The sequence below is a fragment of the Rousettus aegyptiacus genome, unplaced genomic scaffold, assembly GCF_014176215.1.
Source record: "Rousettus aegyptiacus isolate mRouAeg1 unplaced genomic scaffold, mRouAeg1.p scaffold_m13_p_2, whole genome shotgun sequence".
NCBI classification, from domain to species: Eukaryota; Metazoa; Chordata; class Mammalia; order Chiroptera; family Pteropodidae; genus Rousettus; species Rousettus aegyptiacus.
In genome coordinates, this window is record NW_023416295.1 from 117056463 (window position 1) to 117076884 (window position 20422).

General features: G+C 31.8%; 1 protein-coding gene across 5 annotated transcripts in view; it reads right to left on the reverse strand.

The window, feature by feature from the left end:
• Positions 1-497: 497 nt before the first annotated feature.
• Positions 498-20422, reverse strand: part of CPSF6 (cleavage and polyadenylation specific factor 6) — a 30450-nt gene continuing 10525 nt past the window's right edge. Inside the window, exons 4-11 of one of the 5 annotated variants that reach the window (XM_016133565.2) lie at positions 19532-19677; positions 18459-18632; positions 18220-18330; positions 17276-17780; positions 14988-15103; positions 14344-14497; positions 11756-11945; positions 498-5357 (exon numbers count right to left, since the gene is read on the reverse strand). In XM_016133565.2, coding sequence (XP_015989051.1) covers positions 11759-11945; positions 14344-14497; positions 14988-15103; positions 17276-17780; positions 18220-18330; positions 18459-18632; positions 19532-19677 — 1393 coding nt within the window. In that variant the 3' untranslated portion in view covers positions 498-5357; positions 11756-11758. Of the gene's footprint in view, positions 11677-11755; positions 11949-14343; positions 14498-14987; positions 15104-17275; positions 17781-18219; positions 18331-18458; positions 18633-19531; positions 19678-20422 lie in introns of all 5 variants that reach the window. The other 4 variants (XM_016133562.2, XM_016133563.2, XM_016133567.2 and 1 more) reach the window with 4 other exon arrangements.

The following is a 20422-nucleotide window of genomic DNA, read 5'->3' on the forward strand; positions in this document are numbered from 1 at the left end:
CAAGAGTCTCAATTAACTCAAATGCAAGTAAGGATCAACACATGCAATTCTCTTTAAAATAGAAAGCTGGGGCCTGAGTTAATACTTGGCACAAAAATCCTTACTGAAATCACAATTTATTAGTTTTAAAAGTACTCTATATCAATAATGTTTCTAAGCTAGCTGGTGAAATATTTTTGCTGTGATCTAGACATTTTTACTTATTAAAGTCTAATAAGGCTAATAATCCCTTAAAACTAGAAAAATATTTTCTGAATCTTAGATTTAATAATAAAACAGCCTAGATATCTTTTAGGTTTAGCCAGATATCACCTGCTTTAAAGAACATCAAAATGACAATATAGAAAATAACCACTATCTCGGAGGTTGACTTAGAGACAAAATAGACAACAGTCCAATTTTTGTTATACTGCATACTGCCAATAGATATAAATTATTCAAACCATACACAATGGTTACAAATTATAAATCAAACAAAAAGGACAAAATGCAAAGTATTATAAAAACTGTGTTTTATTTTCAATACAAGATAAATACCATGCTTGTTACTAGTGCAGTTTAAGGCCAACAATGACCATATAGCAAACTGCTGAACAATCACCTAAATGCTAAAGAAAGAAAAGACAGAAAGTAAACATTAAACATAAAATTGCCATTACAAACATTTTAATAAAATGGAATGAGCTTTTTAATAGAAGCTAATATGGAAGTCTAGTTCTCATGGACACCAAAAAGATGTCATTTTGATCAAATATCACCTTACCTTTCGCACAGAAATCTTATTGTGAAGTCACCATAGAGTCAATAGCTAAATTTTTAAGACTTTCTTTGGCCTTCTGATATTAAATTATTTACAAACCGTGATTCAGTAATTCAGTGGATACTGGTAATATGATACAATTTTTTTGTTAAGGGCTTTCCATTAAAAATTGTAAAGCAACTTTGTAAGGCTGTATAAGGCTGTAAACTATTTGCTAATATACCATGGGATGAAGAGGAAGAATGAGTAATAAGAATAGACCTTTTTTTAAGGCTAAAGTCATCAATGCTATAGATGCATTCCTTGGAATACAATATTATTTACCCCAAAGGATCCTTTCCCATTAAATACCACCTGAGCACTACAATTTTCGAAGTTAAAAAAATGAACATGAACTCACCACTGTACTTAAAAAAATTTACAGTATGCTGAAAAGTGTTATGCAGTAACAATGCAACAAGGAAGAAAAATCTTAAAAATGAAATGTTTTTACTGAATGCAGGGTCTGTTCAATTATGCAATTAATGAAAACATTTACATCCATGGAGGAGTTTTAGGATATTCCCACATGAAAAACTCTCCCAAGTATTTACTATCTACAGATACCATTTCAAGATTTGTGTGACTTCAATTAAATTTTATCTAATATTTTAAAAGACTCCCATTACAATATGTTAATATAGCAGGAAGCCTTTAAAACATTAAAATCTGTCTATAACTAACGAAGTATTTATACGTCCCATACAAAAACCATAGTAGCTGCCCACTCAGTGAATGCCAACCTGAAATTTTAAAGAAACATTGGTTAAGACAAACCGAAATCAATCTGAACAGGATACAAATGCCTGAATATTCTGAATATTCATAAAAATTCATCTTGCTTCTTTCTAATGCCAAGAAAGAAGACTGTAAGAACTTTCTCCCAGAAGCCTAGACATTTTAACACATTTTCTATTTCAACTTACAATGAAACTTTAACCCCAAATCTTTTGATTTCTATAAATCAAAAATCTCACATTATAAACACAAAGAATGCTATATGTAAGGCCACATCTTAATAAATTTATAGTTTTTGGTTGAATACTTATTAAAAAATTAGTCTAAGGCTTCTAAGAGTCAAGTTGCTAAAAAAAAAAAATACACCAGTGTTAAAACTTAAGATTAATGTAAAAAAAAAAAAAAGACAAACACACTTTAAGAACAGAAAAACAGAATGCTCTGCTACAAAAATCCCACTCAATATATTTTAGCACAAAAATGTCTAATATGTACAATGATAAGCGTGCATTTAAGTACATACAACTGCAGGAAACATTTACAAGCGGCTATGGGATGCAAATGAACTTAATGAATTAAAATTTAAAAGGCAGTTATCTGTAAAACAGCAAGAATCTCAATACTGTATTCCCAGTAAAGAATCAGAACATAAACTTCCTCTTAAAATAACAAGCTGAAGCTTAAAACACAAAATTGGAGCCATCTTATAAGATACAGAAAATGCAATGATCATTCAGGTAATGAAAACCAAAATGTGGAGAGCACTCCAACAGAAAGTCTTGTAGTAGCATCTCATTGTATAAAACAGTATGTATTTAGGTTATTGGCACATTTAAATACATAAGGGAAAGAAAAAGTCTTTACCCTTCCAACAGTTTTCCCCCTTCACTATAAAATGTTATACATTTGACCTTTAAAAACTAGTAAAAAACAAAGCAATATTCTCCACAGGAGAATTAAATGAAAATTAATACCTTAAGCTACAATCCATAAGTTACTTGTGAACTTCAAACTGTAGTTAACTGCTTAAGAATATTCTAGGTAAAGGGGACATTAAGTGGACTAAACTTTGATCAATAAGCCACTGCAACTTACTCCAAATCTTGTTTATGAAAACTGACAAAATAAACACTTCCAAATTTACACCAGAATATCCTTTCCACGACAAGATGTCCTTTAACTATAAGCAGCACATTTGATTCAAAGTGTTGCTTCAGAAGCAGTAGCATTCGGGTGCTGTACCATTCATTCATAATTTTACTGGCTGAAAGAAATGAGACTGCACTAACAATTAGCATTAAGAAATGCTATGATTTAAAATTAAACTCAAGTTTGTTTTCATATCCACTATTTAAGAAATGAAAAGGTCTCTGGGACACACTTTCCTTTTTTTTTTTTTTTTTTTTTTTTGGTGTCTATGTAAAGATTTATCTCTTTGGATTGTTTTTACACATAAAAAAAAAAGATTATTTTTCAAATTATATCAGCCCATAGACAACAGAAGGGATATAAAGAATAAACAAAAAATTGCAATGTTCACCTTTACAGCTATACATTCATGTGTTATCAGGTAAAGAAAGACTTTGCAAAAAATAATTGGTCAAACCACAAAGTTATTTCCTTCTGACAACACTTAAAAATAATGAATTAGCAGCAAGCAATTCTAGTACACTCACACTGTCTGAAACAAGTCACGTAATGAGATCAGCCATGTAGGGAGAACTGTGATATAGAATGAGCAATTAAGAGAGTTCCACTGATAAAAAAAATAAAAAGGTAAATAAAGGATTTAATTAGTACAAAATTTCCAGTTTCATTTCAAGTTCAAATGCAGTTAGATTTTTATAATTCCACTGTAAAAATTCTTCAGAGAAAATTTTATTCTCAGGGACATTTACTTACCTTTTAAGCTTACTATTAACTAATTTCCCTTGTAATATTTTTTTTGTCCACACTTCTTTGCATTAGGGCTTTGTAATTAAAATATAAAAAAGCTAGGAGATGACAAAAACTAATACCACCTATACACAAAAACGAGAAAATTGTCTTGATACAACTCTCAAATGTTAAAAAGGCAACTGCATTTTCAACAAGATAAAACACTTAAACAATTTCTGAGAGCAAACAGTTCTGATAAACACCAATGATTCCATGCACAAATACTCTACAGACTCACAAAATGTTTTAAAATAAAACTGGCAATAGGAATGATCTGAAAGAGCTAATTTTGTAAGAACTAGTGTCATAGTGCACAAAATGAAAGTTAAAAAACTGCAGTGCAAATCTCTGGACGGCTTCTATTGTTGCACATAATATCTATGGTACCTAAAAATACGTTAAGCATTGTCCTAATACTTGGCTACACTTTTTAAAAACCAATGTGCATTACCAGATTCGTCCAAGATAATCAGATCTTAAAAACATCAAAAGCAAACTATAACCTGTTTAAGAATTTTAACCAAAATTTCTGAAGTTGTGATTTAGAATGACCTTCTCATAAAAATGTCTAAAGTGACACACTGCCTTTGCTAATTCTGAAATTAAGACCATATGCTGGCCAAGTGCTTACACTGTAGGACTATAATTCAAGGCAGGTTTGAAAATAATCTTTGATTAACTAACTCTAGCATGAATCAATATAGGTTGCATGAATATACATAGGATTCCTTAAACTGTGGAGACAGAGTAGACCTATAACCTCCCATTACACACACAGGAGAATACAACCCGATGTTAATGATCATTACACCCTTCGAAATCTATAGTAACCGAAAAATAAACTAAGGCTCTCTTAAATTTGTCCGCTGCATGACTGTATTTACATTGCCTATGGCTTCAAAAAGTAACCATAAGCATCATCAATATAAAACCGCAAATAACTGCTGCATCAAATGAGAATTGTCAAAATATTTCTTCAATTCCAGCAGTTTACAATTAGCCATTTCAGCACATCTGTGTTGTAATTAAGCTGCATTACTGTAGCAATTAACGAACGTATGGGTCTTTACTAAAATGTTAAAAACACAAAAATGTTTTCATCCCTAATACACTGACTGGATTGCTGTCCGTGAAATTTCTGTTTTTACGAGTTTACATACCATTCAGCAAAATCACAAGCTAACTAGGTAAAAACAGCTAGAAAAGCAGAATATAGAAATATTAAATATCCATGTAATCGCCTATTCTAATATCAAAATCAAGGGCAAGAGACACTTAATTGGTATGTTTAATTCACTGAACGCAAGATTAGATTGATGCATATCCAAAAACGCTATTGCAATGTTTTAAAGGACAGTATAAATGTCATAGTAACATTATCTTTAGATATTGCTGAACACAAGACTTTCCCTGAGGTGTAAACATCAAATAACTTGAACAGCTTTACACATCAGCCCCATTAAACAGTTTATTACAACACTACATCTATTGTAATCAAAGTGGTGCTGTTTACAGACATTATCATATGAACATTTTTAACAAGAACAAACTACTATAAAAACAAGCATTTACTTGACATTTTTCCAATTGCTTGCACATTATAATGGCCAAAATGTATATAACCAGTAATAAAGTTGCAAAAGCTATAACTTTTTAAATCACACAGGTTTCCTTCAAATAAAACATGTAAGCAACATAAAAAATAAAAGTAGAGCTACTGGTTACCATTTATGCAGATTTGCTTTATTCAGATCTATTCCTGTTCATTTTATCCATGAATCCTTACAGGTTCAGTTCAATCACAAGAAGCAAACTGCTGGACAAGCGTCATGTTTCCCTCATGAAGACTGTTTTGTCTTGGAAGGTGTTCCTCTTCCTTCAGCTGTAATGTGTCAAAATTTGTGATGTAGATTTTGCTATTCCCCATAATACACAGAAAAAACGCTGGCTTAACTATACATACACAAGTCGTGCATCTATGTCACTGTTATGTATTCTAACACAAAGTAAAAATTAACTGAAACAGTAGCTGCCTTTCTGGTAGACAAATGCTCCCAATTTATGTGGTGATTAAAACTGAGACATTCTGGTTTCATTCTTAGATATTACTGCCTTATAAATTTAATGACTGAAACAAATGAAAATATAGCAACTACTGTTTCTGTGATGATGGAAACATTTATAAGTCATTTTCTAAAGTATGCATACTACAAAAATAAATGGGAAAATGCTCGAATGACTTTAATGTAAATATTTTTCATTCAACCACATATTAATTCTATAGAACGCATTAACAATTAAATGCGAACTGAATAGAAAATGCAATTATTTTACAAATTAGTTGTATTTATTTGACAGCATACAGGAACTTCTGCAAATGTTATAAATCAAATGGGACTCCATGTTACAAAATTTGTAAATAAAATTTATAAATATATAGCTCAGTATGCACATTTAAATAAATATGACATCCACGTACAAATCTTTAGACATAATACAAATTTAAAACATTTACTTTACTTTTGCTCTATTTTCAGCTATATTTAAAAATCTAATTTAGTATAAACTAACCAAAAACAAGCTAAATAGGAATCCACAATGATAAATTTCATTGAAAACTCACATAAAGAAAAAGAAACCAATAAATTTGGCAAACTAAAATTTCAAGGATACATAAATATGCAAACTTCAGGTAGTCACAAAAGAAACATTCAATTAACTTGGAGATTAAGTGATAACTGAAACACCAGATATTTAAAATATAAATTCCAAGAGTATTTCAATATTAAGATGTAAAAGGCAAAAGAGCACAATATTTAGTGCATTTGCCATAAAAATAATTGAAAAGTATTTTTGCTCTACAATTGAGAATATCCTGTCAAAACTATAAATTTTATCTTTTATGTCCTTTCCTCCCCACTACACTGTAAGAATCTTAAGAGCGTCAATACAGTCATTCACGTTGCCTAGCAGTAAAAACCTTAATTTTATAACTGCAAAAGGAAAAAGCAATGTTATAACTAATCCTGGACTTCCTGTTTTAAACAGTTTCTATTTGCCCATAATTTTCAAAGAGATACTTAAGCCATTTCTAATGTTACCAGTTATTATACCTTTATATCTTACTGTTGATGATATCATGAAAAAAATCTAGAAAGGCAGCTTTTATATGTCTTCTTTTTATTATTTGCAAAACACTTTTAAAAACTAATATTACGTATTAAAAAGAGACAAGGAATATGTTCTAGTCAAAACTGTATTATTGGGAAATTCATAAATCTTCTTGCAAAAGGATGCTATCTCCCTACATTTTTTTGGTTATGCTGGGAGGGACTGAGTCAGCAAGATCAAGTCACAGTGAACAAAGCAAAAATATCCAAAACACATACGATATACACTACAACTTTGTTATTCATTACTCTGATGGAGAATTTTACTACTTTTAATGTAGAAAACCTGTTCATGAAATTACAACACACATCTTTATCCAGGACGAATGCACTCATCTTTTGCTTGATTATATTTTAGTTAGATCTCTACTATTAATAAGTCTCTCAATTTTACCATACAGCCATAAAATCTGGGGGACAGTCTAACAGTTCTTATTTCTATTTCTAAACACTTTACAATTATCCATTTGGAAATACAAATTTTACAGTCTCAAACGGAAGCAAATTTGAAGGCAACACAACCCATTTCCAATAATCCAATTCCATATGAAAGTCTCAAATTTCTAAGTAGACAGCTACATAAACAAGAATATCAAAAAGAAGCTTAAAAATGACAAATACATTCAAGCTCTTGTTTTCAGAATACCATTTGGTCAAATCTTTTCATGTCAAAGCCACACAATTACTTGCTTTAGCTATCAGTTATAAAAGATCTATGTTAACAGTTAAAAAACTAAGACAAATGAAATCTGCAGCTCTTTAATGAAGTATGTAAAGTGAGCGATAAATAAAATTTCAATACAGAGAAGCACCTGTGTTTTGAGATAATGTAAAATGAGTGTTTTCTATTAGAAACCTATCTAAGCAAATCTGTTAGCATCAGTATTTCTAAACTCATGACAATTTATTCAACTAAAAGATTCAAATGTATAGTTGATATGACTTATAGGTTTTCACATTATATAATGAATGTAAATGATCTTAATATAATTTTAGATGTGCTTTTATTAACTCAGTGAAATAAAACTCACTTTTACGTGAAATTTCTCCTTAATGAGAGGAACAAAAATTGAGTAAAAGAAATAGAAGTAACTAAATATATGTTAAATCTTTCTAAAATCAAAGTTCCTTCTTTGCACTGACCAGAACATATTACAAAATTAAGTTTATTGTAGATGCTTACAAAAAAATTCCTTTACTACCAAAACATTTAGTACTTTCATCTTTCTACCTTTGGAGATAGTACTTACCTCATTTTAACTAAAGCCTTTTAATATACTATAAAACATATAAATGATTGTTGCTCCATGCAGTTCACTAAGTAGTAGAAATAAACTTCACCACAAATTAAACTCAGCTTTGCGCCCAAATTTTCACAAAATGGACATTTCAAAATAAGCTGTTTAGAAGTGACTTAGAATTCACTGTGAGAGTTAAAACATGCCACCACAGAAGGCAAATCAGTAAGTATGGATAGCATATGTGGCAACCTTAGCCCTTTTTTGTTATTAGATTTGGTTTAAACAATGCTAACTAAATATTAATTCAAAACATAATTTATTCAAAACAATCTAATTTACAAACTAAAACAATGGTAATAAATTTCACACTGAGATGAGGTGAGAGAGCAAGGTGACTCACATTGGCACGGAATTTTTTTTTTTTTTTCAGCAGGGAACAATCAATTGTAAACAAAACCATATTCTTAAACCACAGTGAGCAAAAACACTATACATTCATTCAAGGGATCACTCCCTATCCTCTTGTCACTTTAATTAAGATAGCTGTGTAGTCAGACAGGTTTTGCAAATAATAATAAAAGCAAAGAAAATTAGAATGAAAAACATGAGAGCTAACATATCCAAATACAACAGTTAGGATATATGGGAAAACACAAAGAAAATACAGGGCTGGACAATATTATGCAGATTTCATATGACCTAAGAGTTGCAGAAATAATTTTCAAATCTCATTATCACTAGTATCATTTATCAGATAATTAAGAGAATTTTCACAAAAGTCTTAAAGTAACACTAACTTTAGGAGATAAAACATCTTAAACATGTAAGAAAAAACCTGTTTTGTGGCTTTGTTTTTCCCAAATTAATAAAAAGCTATAAACTGAATAAGAAATGCAAAGTACCCTAAAGCTTGTGCAATAACAACATCTAAAATCATGATATTTATGGTAGAGATAATCGTACAACAAAAGTGTAGTTATTTAATCCATATCTCATACATATGCTTAAAAATTTTATCAAAAAAATGGATAATGATTTCAGATTATGTAAAACTGCGTATCAAGGAGAGGAAGAGCAGGAATAAGGAGTATTTAAAAAATAATTTAGTTTTATTACTCTACAGTACACAAAGAAAAACAATTGTTAACAGAAATTTGCTGAGTAGGGATGTTCCAAACTGTGGAGCGCAACCTAAAATAAAATAACTCATGGAATAAAATTATTTCTGTAACAAGTGTACAATCTTAAAAGACTGAACTACTTTTGTTTTGCTCAGAGTGGTCTGAGAATAGAGGTAGAAATTACAGAATATGAAGCACAATGTATATACATACCAAAATTTTACAATACTGATATTCCCATTAAAATGTTATCTATTTGAACTTAGATACTGAATGCTTTTAGAAAAATACATTTTTTAAATGAGAGAATGCAATTAACATTACCAACAGTTCAAACACAAAAAAAATAAGATGGGACAGACATTAACAACTTGCCAACATCATTAAGTTTCCAGTTAAATTAAGCACTTGCCCTTTTAGCCATTCATCATCACTTTAATAAATTACATTATTGTTTTACTTGTATACAGACTGACATTCACTTTAGCTTCCAAATTACTCTTATTCCATTTAGTCAATTTAAGATTTACATGAAAGCTCAAAAGGACTCATATTTAAAAAGGTCAACAGACCTTATGGTGATTTAATGTGCTATAGCTGTTTGCTTTAAAAAGTTTTTCATTGACTGTATTTAATCCCAGTTCCCATCCCTTTATTCATGTCTACATCCGCAAGTTTGGTATAGTAAAAGTATAATATTCCAGGATAACAGAATATTTTGCACTGGAAATGCTTATGTAAAATTTTTGCTTGGATGAAGGCACATAACAATATTACAACTCAATTCTGATTAATGTACAAAACAAACATGGAAATTTGGGTATGGTACACATCAGTGATTAAGAAAAAATGTGAACAATAGTTTGCAAGTTAGGGATTCATAGTTAATGTCTATATGTAATGAAACTCACATCATGATATAGTTAGGTGTACCCATTACTGAAATGTTAGTTAATTCAAAATATTTAAAATCAACTATGAAATTTTCAAGTTTACTTTGCTGACTATTCTAGTTTAAACAGAACCAGTAAGAAATCTAATCATCTTTGGGTATAAACTGGTTCAGAAGCTCCATGATGGACACAGCAAATCTAAGAGACGACTGAAAATATACAAAAAATTTTATTACACGTCTTCAGTAACTAGAAGCTTGCTGATAACTGGACAAAGTCTAAATACAAATATAATTAATTGTAGGACCTGTACTTTACTTTGTAAGTGAAATGGCTGATATAAGTATTTCAAGTAATTAGTTGGCCACAATTTACCCTAAGCAACTGATGGACACTGGGAATTTTTTCATAAGATGAGATCAGATCTATTCAACCAGGGGGTGGGAGGTGCAGGAGCTATGTCTTTAAATTTTAATAATTAAGGTACAACATTCGATTATTCAATTCTTACTCATATCCAAAAAAGTTATCAATTTCAATGAGCTTTTTTTAAAAGTGAAAGATATTTTGCATAATATAAAAAAATGTTTTGAGAATTATTTCTATTAAGTTCTATAATACAACAAATGGAGGACTTTTTAAATTAAATTTTGATAAATATTCAAGATGCATATTCAAAATGCAAGGAAAAGTATTAAAACTGGCCTTTGCACTTCAAAAAGCCCCCAAAACTATAAATAATATAATGGCTTATTTGTATAGCATAAAAATAAGAATTACATGCTATTTTCTAAACTGTATTATTCAAAAAGGATCTCATTTGCTAAAACATCTTAGTTTAAGAAACTGCTACTCTATCACAGGATTATATACTTGATAAAGTCTTTGATTCCCATTTATATGGAAAACAATTGTGTAAAGAGTAGTTACCTATGTCACATGCGCAAGTTTTATAGTACCCTCCCCCACTTTCCACATGAATAAATGCTGTTCACAAATATAAAAATAAAATTACACGTGAAAATGAAATATAAACAGACAACTCTTCTCACTTTATGAAATATGTACACAAGAAATAGTTTTAAAGTACAGAAAAAAAGACAATGATTATGGTTTATGAATGAAACATCAAAGAAAAATTATTTCAAGGTTATTTATTATAACCTGGGATGTATGATTTGATACAATTTAAAATTCTTAGATATGGAGTACCCTTGAACTCATTTTAACTGAATAAGTTTCATATCTTCTTTGCAAACTGAATATTGTTTCTTTTCTCTTAAAAATGAAAACTATACACCAAGAGAAGTGTCCTTTCTAAAAAAATGTTTTTAAGTAGAAAAGTTTTCAATACTGAGAAACCATCATCTTGTATTATAAATTATTACAGTGTTAAATTTCCTTTAAAAGTTTTAGGCATAAATGAAGTTAGCTCAAGGAGAGAAATTTTAAATTTACTTTTAAAAGTCCAAGCACATTACATATATATGAATTTACTCCTTGTATTTTATATTTTAAATCACATGCAAACTGTGATTAAAAGAATTCCAATTTTTAGATTTTAGAAGTAGGCCATGAGTCCTCTTGATTATTTTCTTGCTTTCTTAAGACTCATAATAATCTGAAACCTAAAAGTTATAATTCAGCAATACAATATTCAAGAATAAGAGGTCAATTTTTTTTTACCTGTCATTACTTACCTGTCATTTGTCTCTGATGTTTCAAGAAGATTAAATTCAGAACCAGAAGTTGGACCATTTAAAATGTAGGTATATACTGTATAAACAATAGCCTTGGAGTTATAATTCCTGTTAATAATGCACATACTAACACAACAAAAACAAGGAATACCCACCTTCTAACGATGACGATACTCGCGCTCTCGGTCACGCTCTCGGTCCCGGTCCCGATCCCGGTCCCGGTGTCTCTCTCGTTCTCTGCTTCTCTCTCTATAATAATCATCATGACGATCTCTACTACGGGATTTATGACGACGACTTTTTTCTCGTGATCTACTATGGTCCCTCTCTCTTGACCGTTCACGTCTTCTAAAAGAAATTACTGGATTAATGCTCTCCGTAATTGGACAGCTTAAAAAGATATTTGATACTTTGGTGTGTAAAAATACCTAAGGCAAAAAAATTCTTTATAAATCTAGTTTAGAATTATCATATCCTGAACTGTCAATATGATTTAGCAACTCACCTAGAAGCATGAACTAAAAATTCCATTTAAAATATTCACCCAAAATTGGGAACCAGATATATCAGAGCAATTCATACCATCTATTATAACTAGTAGTCTAAAATAGACATGTAGTGTTTACTGAATGAAAAACAGAAATGTAAAGGAGAGAAAATTTCAAAAGACTTGTGTTTCAAGCTGAAGAATATATCAAAGGTAGATTTTTAGCTATAAAATTCATGATATCACTCAATATGTAATGGGACTTAAATATAAAAATTATCACCCATATTAATACAGGTTATCTAAACTTACACATACATATTACTTTTACATTTATAATTAACCAAAATATGCTACTCCTCTAAGAAGCTTTCTAATTTATATGTTTGCTGGGAAGGCTGGGGGCATGGTAAAAAGCAGAGAAACCTAATAATTAAGACCACTGGTAAAAATTAATTATTATTCACATAGTTATTTAATAAAAAGAAATGTTTCATGAACCTGCAAGGGCGGGGGAGGTAATTTAATCAAAGTATATTGCCTAAAATACTTTTAGAATCTCTGCTATTCTAAATCTGAAATCTGCAATGAGGAAATAACTGCCTATTAGTTTAAATTTCTACTTAATATTTTTATACCAGACAACTAGACTTTGCAAACATTACTATGTGCTTATTTTGTGGATTTAAAAAAGGTAAAAATACTCTATAAGATATAGTCTTTAGCTATGACAAATTTATTCAGATATAAAGACCCTTACATTAGGTGAAAAGGTAATAATTATGAAGCTGAGGACCATGACAAAGACAAGCTCTTTTTCCTTAACTTAATGAAGAAGATTTTACTATCAGATAAAAAATACAAAAGACAGATCTCTAAGAATACCATGTGAAGATTAAAAATCTACCTTACAAAAATATGTAAAATTTCAAAGTTAGTGGTAATGCTTAAAAAAAAAAAAAAAAGCATTTAACTAAGTAACTAAAAATAGATCATTATCTCCCTTGTTCAAGAAATATTTATTTAGCACCGTTCTGTTGCAAGCACTGTTTAGTCATTAGAAACAATATACTGACAGCCACTGTAGAAAACAATATGGAGGTTCCTCAAAATATTACTAATAAAGTTATTATATGACCCAGCAATCCTTCTTCTGGGTATCTACTTGGAAAGTTTTGTAAAATGTGTACCGTATGTTCACTGCAGCATTATACATAGTAGCTAAGACATGGAAACGATCTAAGTGTCCTTTGATGAGTGACTGAATAGATATGGTTCATATATACAGTGGAATACTACTCAGACATAAATATGACATATTGTCATTTGCAACAATATGGATGGATCTTGAAGAGTATCCTGCTAAATGAAATAAGTCAGATGGAAAAGGACAAGACCCTTATGATTTCACTCCTATGTGGGATATAAAAACAGAAAGCAACAAATGAACAACAAAATAAACTCAGACACAGATAACAGTATAATAGTACCAGAGGGGAATGGGGGTAGGAGGAAGTTGAAGAGAATAAAGGGGGTCAAATATATGGTGATTGAAGGAGATCAGACTGGGTGGTGAGCAAACAACGCAATATAGAGATGATGTATTACAGAACTGTACGCTTGAAACTTACATGTTATTAACCAATGTCACCCCAATAAATTAAAAAATAAATATTATAGTGAACAGGTCAGGTAAGATCCCTTCCATCTTTCAGCAAGTACAGTGAAAATAAATGTGAATTAATAATTATACTAAGTACTATAAAAGAAGTTAACAGAACATGACCTGGATAACCTCAGAGAAGGCCCCTCCTAAGAAGTCAGACTGAATTGAGGCATGAAAGATAAGCCAGATATGTGAAGAGCCAAGGAAAAGAGCTCCTAGCAGAAAGAGTATCAAGTACAAAAACAGTGAGATGATCAAGTCCTTGAGATGTTAAGAGGAAGAAAAGGGAGACCAGTATGGCTAGTCAATAGTGAGCAAGTGGAAAGGTACACAATGAGGCTGAAAGGGATTATACCATGGTGCCTGAATGTTTACAGTGTTATTCTAAAAGTAACTAACTGGAGCTTTTAAGGATTTTAAGCAAGCAAACATCTGACATTTGATTTAGAGTAAAAAAAAAAAAAAAAAGTCACTCTGGGTACTAAGTAATCAGTAATAAGTAAAATTTCTATTTTAAAGTCCCTAACACATTATTTTATTCTATTTGTAAAGTAGCAGTTTTAAATAGACATGAGACAGGAAAGTTTTACCTTGATCCAGAACCATAAGACTTAGATTCAATTCCATGAAGGCAATCTTGCAAAGAGCTAATAAGAACTTTGCAACGATCATCAGCAGATACTTTGGATTGTTTAATTAAAGAAATTGCAGTTACCAATGTCTCAATAGCACTTCCATAATCACCTGTAAGGGGAAGGAGAGGGGCTAAAGTCAAATTTTGTTTTCAAAATACCACCAAACCACCTGCAGTAAGAGTGATAAAGCATTTTATAAAAGAAGTGAATTTGAAAATAACTACAGAAGTTGTCTTAATATTGTTTACTCTTTCGCCATTTGGAAAGGTGTTTATATACATAAAATTAGCACAATTTGTTATTATCATGGCTGTGTGAAGTAGGTTACCATTTGTAAATATAATAAATGAGCTGGGGAGGGCTAAGATTTAAACCTACATCTAAAAATTAAAAATTAGGGGTCTTCCCAATACATTTGAAATGCAACTTTCTTCAATGCCTTTTAAATAAAGTACAGATAACTTGAGAATATAAAAATAAGTACTATGATAAGTACTAAAATAAATACATGCAAATGATTAATCTTCAAGACTGTACTTAAGTTTTAGGTCATTCCTAATAACACATATAAATATTAAGACAGGAAGAAATTTACAAACCAGCACTGGCATCAGACACAGCTCTTGAAATAGCACTGCTTGAGATCGCCCTATTTCTATTCATGATTTCTTCAAACTCAGCTTCACTCAATGGCGTTCTTGCAGTATCCATTTCCCTACAAAATCAAAATAAACCTTTTCATACTCAAGAGATTTTCTAATTTAGTTTTAACAGTATAAAGCAATTCATACTGGTTGCTTTTGACCAGTATTTTAGAGCTAACAGTTACTTTTCCACACTGAAGCATGCTCTTTCTCCCATAAAGAAAGCAAGTCTAAGCAAAATTCTTACACTACTATCTTATAGCAGAAAAAAAAGTAGCATCTTAGAAACCTTGTCTTTCTGGAAGCCAGAAATTATATATTTACATATCGACAACATAATACTTTTCAGTCATACAAAAAGAAATATAAAAAATTGTTCTGATGTATACATATTTATATTTGATCGATATACATTTAAACAAAATATAAATATATATACACAAATAAAAAATGCTGACTGCAAAAAATACAGCATACACAATTAAGGGCAGGGATTTGATTTCATTTTTGTTTGGATCCTCTAGGCACAGGGCCTAACTTACAACAGAAGGGTAATAAATGTCTAATTAATAGAATTTCAGGATGGACAAAATCTTAGATGATCCCGCTTGCCACTGAATCCCTAGAAGAGTATCCGGAAAATAAAAGGTACTCAATAAGTATGAACATTTGTTGAAAAACATGAAAATGCCAAGAATTTCTATAGCTAACTGACAACTTTAAAAATTATACATGTATGGAACAGGAAAAAGTAAACTTTTTGCCATCTTAATTACTAGATAGGACAGAGCTGAAGTGAGCAGTAGCCACTCATTCCAATGACTTAAGGAAATAACTAATCCAACCTCCTTTTGCATGCTTATAAAGTTGTAATTTTATTCCCAAACTTTGTAAACATCTTGACCAAATTACAAGTTGTTCAAAATCCACATGACTTCAACTAAATGCTATGACTTCTGCCCAGCCTATCTCCCTCAAAACAAAAACAAAAAACAAACCCCAAAACGAAACCATGTAAGATAGTTTTTTTCAATAAAAACTAGTCAATAATACTCCATCTCCACTACCAATTCCTAAAAATCTGATACTGAATAAGATTCAAATTTTAAGCTGTCAAACAAGTCACCTAACCTACTCCTATATACTAAGGGTGAACAGGTAATATACAGTTAGTTGCCCACTGGAATTAAAGTGAACAGAAAAAACTTATTATACTAGAGCTTAGCAGTTATAACATTTTTTTTTCTAAAGGAAACAAAGCATTTTAGGCAGTCACAAAGATATGATATGACCTCTTTGGATAGATAACAGTCAACAGACTTTATTTACAGTATCGAATTTTCTATTGAGGGCCTGTGCAATTTTAGGGAATTAGTCAGATACTCAAATCCATTCTGCAGACAAACTGAAATACAAAGTAGTTTGTAACAGTAGCAGTAAAAAAATATAAAATCAAATGATAAACTCAAAAGAAATTGAAGGGGCAAATTCAAATAGTTCTAGGAGATTATAAACATAGCTCTCCAAATTGTGATGCACATAGATAATTTTTAAATTATCTCTGGAAGGGAGCTACGAGACCACTTAGTTCAACAGGGGTTTCCTCTCAGCATTTCTCTAAAGATCGCCATTATTTAAATTTCCATAAAGCCTGTATTTCCATAAAGCCAAATATCCTTATAAATTATTTGTCCCCATTTTAATTAAGTTAGTAATTCGCTACCTAAGACTCCTAATCAGCATGAGATAATCTACAGTACTTATCAAACGATATGATCTAATCTCTAAACACTGAAGAAACTTTAGTGTTCTGTACAGTGTCATCAATTAGTAGATGAGATTCAAATTTTATTTTTTGTTTTTTGCAGACATGACCCTTTATCCCCTTAACTTTTTTACATAATATTTTTTAAGATAACAAATTATCTTTATTAACATCTTTTAACTTAAAAAATGATGGAAATGAATCCCCAGGATTTCGTGACTTGCCCTAAATCACATGACTATGTAAGTGGCAGGCCTGGATTACTCCCATCCTTGTTCTATTTATGTGTTCCACCATATCACACTGCCTCTTCTAACAAGAGAAAATAATACAGAAAGTTAGATATCTGAAGAAAAGGCGATAATTTAAAAAAACAAAAACAAAACAAAACAAAAAAAAAAACACCTCAGTGATGGAGCACAGAATACTTTTTACCAATCAAATACACCAAATCTTTCAAAGATAGATACTAACTTACCTTCCAGGAGGCCCATAGTCACCCCTATCATATGGCGGAGGTCGGCCATATGGATCTGTTGGTGGTGGACCCCGGCTATCTGATGTAGGCATGCCGCTGTTAGTTGGTGGAGGAAAGAAAGCCGGGTTCACATGTGGAGCTGGCGGTGGGGCACCTGGAGGTGGTCCAGGAAGATGCGGAGGAGGAGCAAGTGTAAGGGGTGGCCCAAGAGGGCCAGGTGGGCGAGGTGGAAAGGGGCCTGGAGGTGGAGGTGGTCCCTGTTGTGGAGGTGGTGGGCCAGGAGGGGGGCCGTAGCCTGGTACTGGAGGTGGAGGACCAGGAGGAAGCGGACCCAATGGAGGCTGCCCAAAAGGTTGTCCAGGAAAAAGAACTGGCGGTGGAGGGCGATCTCCTCGATTAGGAGGCCCAGCTAAAGGAGGAGGCAGAACCTGACCAGGAGGTGGAGGTCCTGGTGGACCAGGTGGGCCTGGAGGGCCTAAGGGTGGACGTGGTGGAGTCTGTCCAGCTACAGAATAAAGAGGAAAGAGAGAGAGAAAAAACACTTCAATAAGGTATTTTAACCTTTATGCCAGATTATACTTTTAAAGCAAAACTCATAGACCAAGATTCTTTCTCTTTAAATAAAACCCATATGGTAAATGCTACACTAACAACTAAAAAGGTGAAGTATATCCTTATAAATTTAACTATCTCAATTTATGCTTAAGAAAAATTACTGAAACAAAAACTTTAATAAAGATTATAATGCTTAAAGACAGTTTCCATCTTTCAGCATACACATATTTCTTACAGTGAAATCACCCACCTTATATTCTACTCTGATGCCAAGCTAGAAAGTGAAACAAGGAAAAATGGTCTTGAAAGGATTTTTTAAGAGGTAAGAAAATAAGACGGATGTAAATATTCTATATATAAGTCAAGCAAGTTTGGAGAAAAATAAAGACCTTTTAGGCCAAAAATGGGTATTTCCTCTATGCTGTGCCCCATATGCCATGGAATCCTAGTTTCCAGGAACAAAGGCCGAGTTCCTTTAACAAGATGCTTGATCAAATTTCCTGGATTCCAAAAATAGCATAACAAGGAGAGTAAGTCACATTAATAATGCATTACTTGAAAAGAGAGAAAAGGAAAAGAGGTATTAGGTAGACACATTTTATCCATGGTAATTTAAGAAAAATTTTACCTGGAAAAGGTGGGGGTGGCCCTCCTGGTCCTGCTGGCCCAGGAAATCTGTCCCCACCGGGAACAGCCCCTGGAAAACGGCCCCGTCCTCTACCACTTTGTGGAAATGCTGCACGTGAACTGCCTCCTGGAGGACCAGCTTTACCTTCCCCAGACATTTGTCCTGATTGTGTAGCTGCAAATATCCAAATACTCATAAATAGCATTTATTAAAATAGTTATCTGAAATGTAACCACTGTTATTAGAAACAACTGTATTTCAAATTTCATGTATACTATACACACTTGCAGATGCCTTAGGCCTGTCCAAACTACATGAGAAGTACTGATTAGGAAAACATTCACATCTATTTAAGTTCTTTTGAAGTCTCAAAATATCCAAACATCAATGTATTTCCAAGGAGTATAGTTTACTTTCAAAAAAACCAGTACTCTGCAGCAGCCAAGACCAAAATTCTCCAACAGAAATCTGAATTTCGGTAAGCATAGATCACTTAAATTTTTTAACATATTCTTCAGTTAAATCTCTAGTTCTAAAACATTAAAAGAAAAACAACCACTTGAATTTCTGTTAATTACATGATCATCCATCTTATCTCTTTAAGTGTTAACATTCGTAAGTGTGTAATGGCAAATCTTTTCTATATTCACTTTACCAAGTGGTGAAAGGTCTTGGTGCCAAGCAGAAATCAACGAATATTTTCTGGTTATCAGTGGTTTCTCCCCCACCATTATACACATCCACATAAGTTTCCTTCAATCTAAGGATTAGAATGTAGTTTCTTCCTTTCTCTAGGATGGGAATGACAGGACAAGAATGGCAGGGCTATAGAACTTGCACACTGTTGAATAGTATTGGGTTTGTGATACCTAGAGAAAAATGGTAATAGGTTTCCAGTACACAGGACTCGCCATAACCAGTAATTCAGTCAAATTTAAACCATGGATTTTCTAAAATGGATTCTCCAACAAAATAAATATTAAGATGACTTCTCTAGGATAATATCTGACAAATGCTAGAAACACTGTTTAAAATATATATCTTTTAATAAAAGCCTGAGAGGGATTGCTTACTTTTCCTGGACTGCATTTCAAATTGACTCAGGAACTGTTTATTGCATGGAGTTACAACAGGATTCTGACCATGAAGTTCTCTTTTAGGCAACAGATCCATTAACTTTTTTGAGGATGCTTCAGATCCAACACCAACAAGGGCGAATCTAAAAGATGTTTAAAGGTGTGAGGGTAGAAAGTGAGGTGAGGTTACTGTTATTATAAAAAAAAAAAAAATGGCCTGAATTTATTTTTTCTAAGAAAAAACATTTCTTAAAACTATACAAGTTCACTTTCATTGTTAACTTTTCAAATAACATTCATATAATTCACTCATTTAGAGTGTATAATTTAGTGTTTAGTAGTTTCACAATCCTCACGATCAATTATAGAACATTTTCATCACTACAAAACAAAACCCATATTCACTAGCTGTTATTCTATTTCCTCCCACCTCCATCCTAAGCAACCAGCAATACACTTTGTTTCTATGAATTTGCCTATTCTGGACATTTCATATAAATAGAATTATACAATATATGGTCCTTTGTGATTGGCTTTTTCACTTAGCAGGTTTTCAAGGTTTATGCATGCTGTAGCATGTAGCTCTACTAAATTTCTTTTTATGGCTGAATAATATCCTATTATATGGATACACCACATTTTAAAAATCCATCAGCTGACAGACATTGGGTTGTTTTCACTTTTTGGTTATTATAAATAATGTCACCATGAAAAGATGCAAAATCATTAATCATCAGGAAAATCACAAATTGAAACCACAATGAGAGACCATTTCATACCTACTAGGATAGCTTTAATCACAAGTGTTAGTGAGGATATGGAGAAACTGGAACCCTCATACACTGCTGATGGGAATGTAATATGGCATAGTCACTTTGACAAACTGGT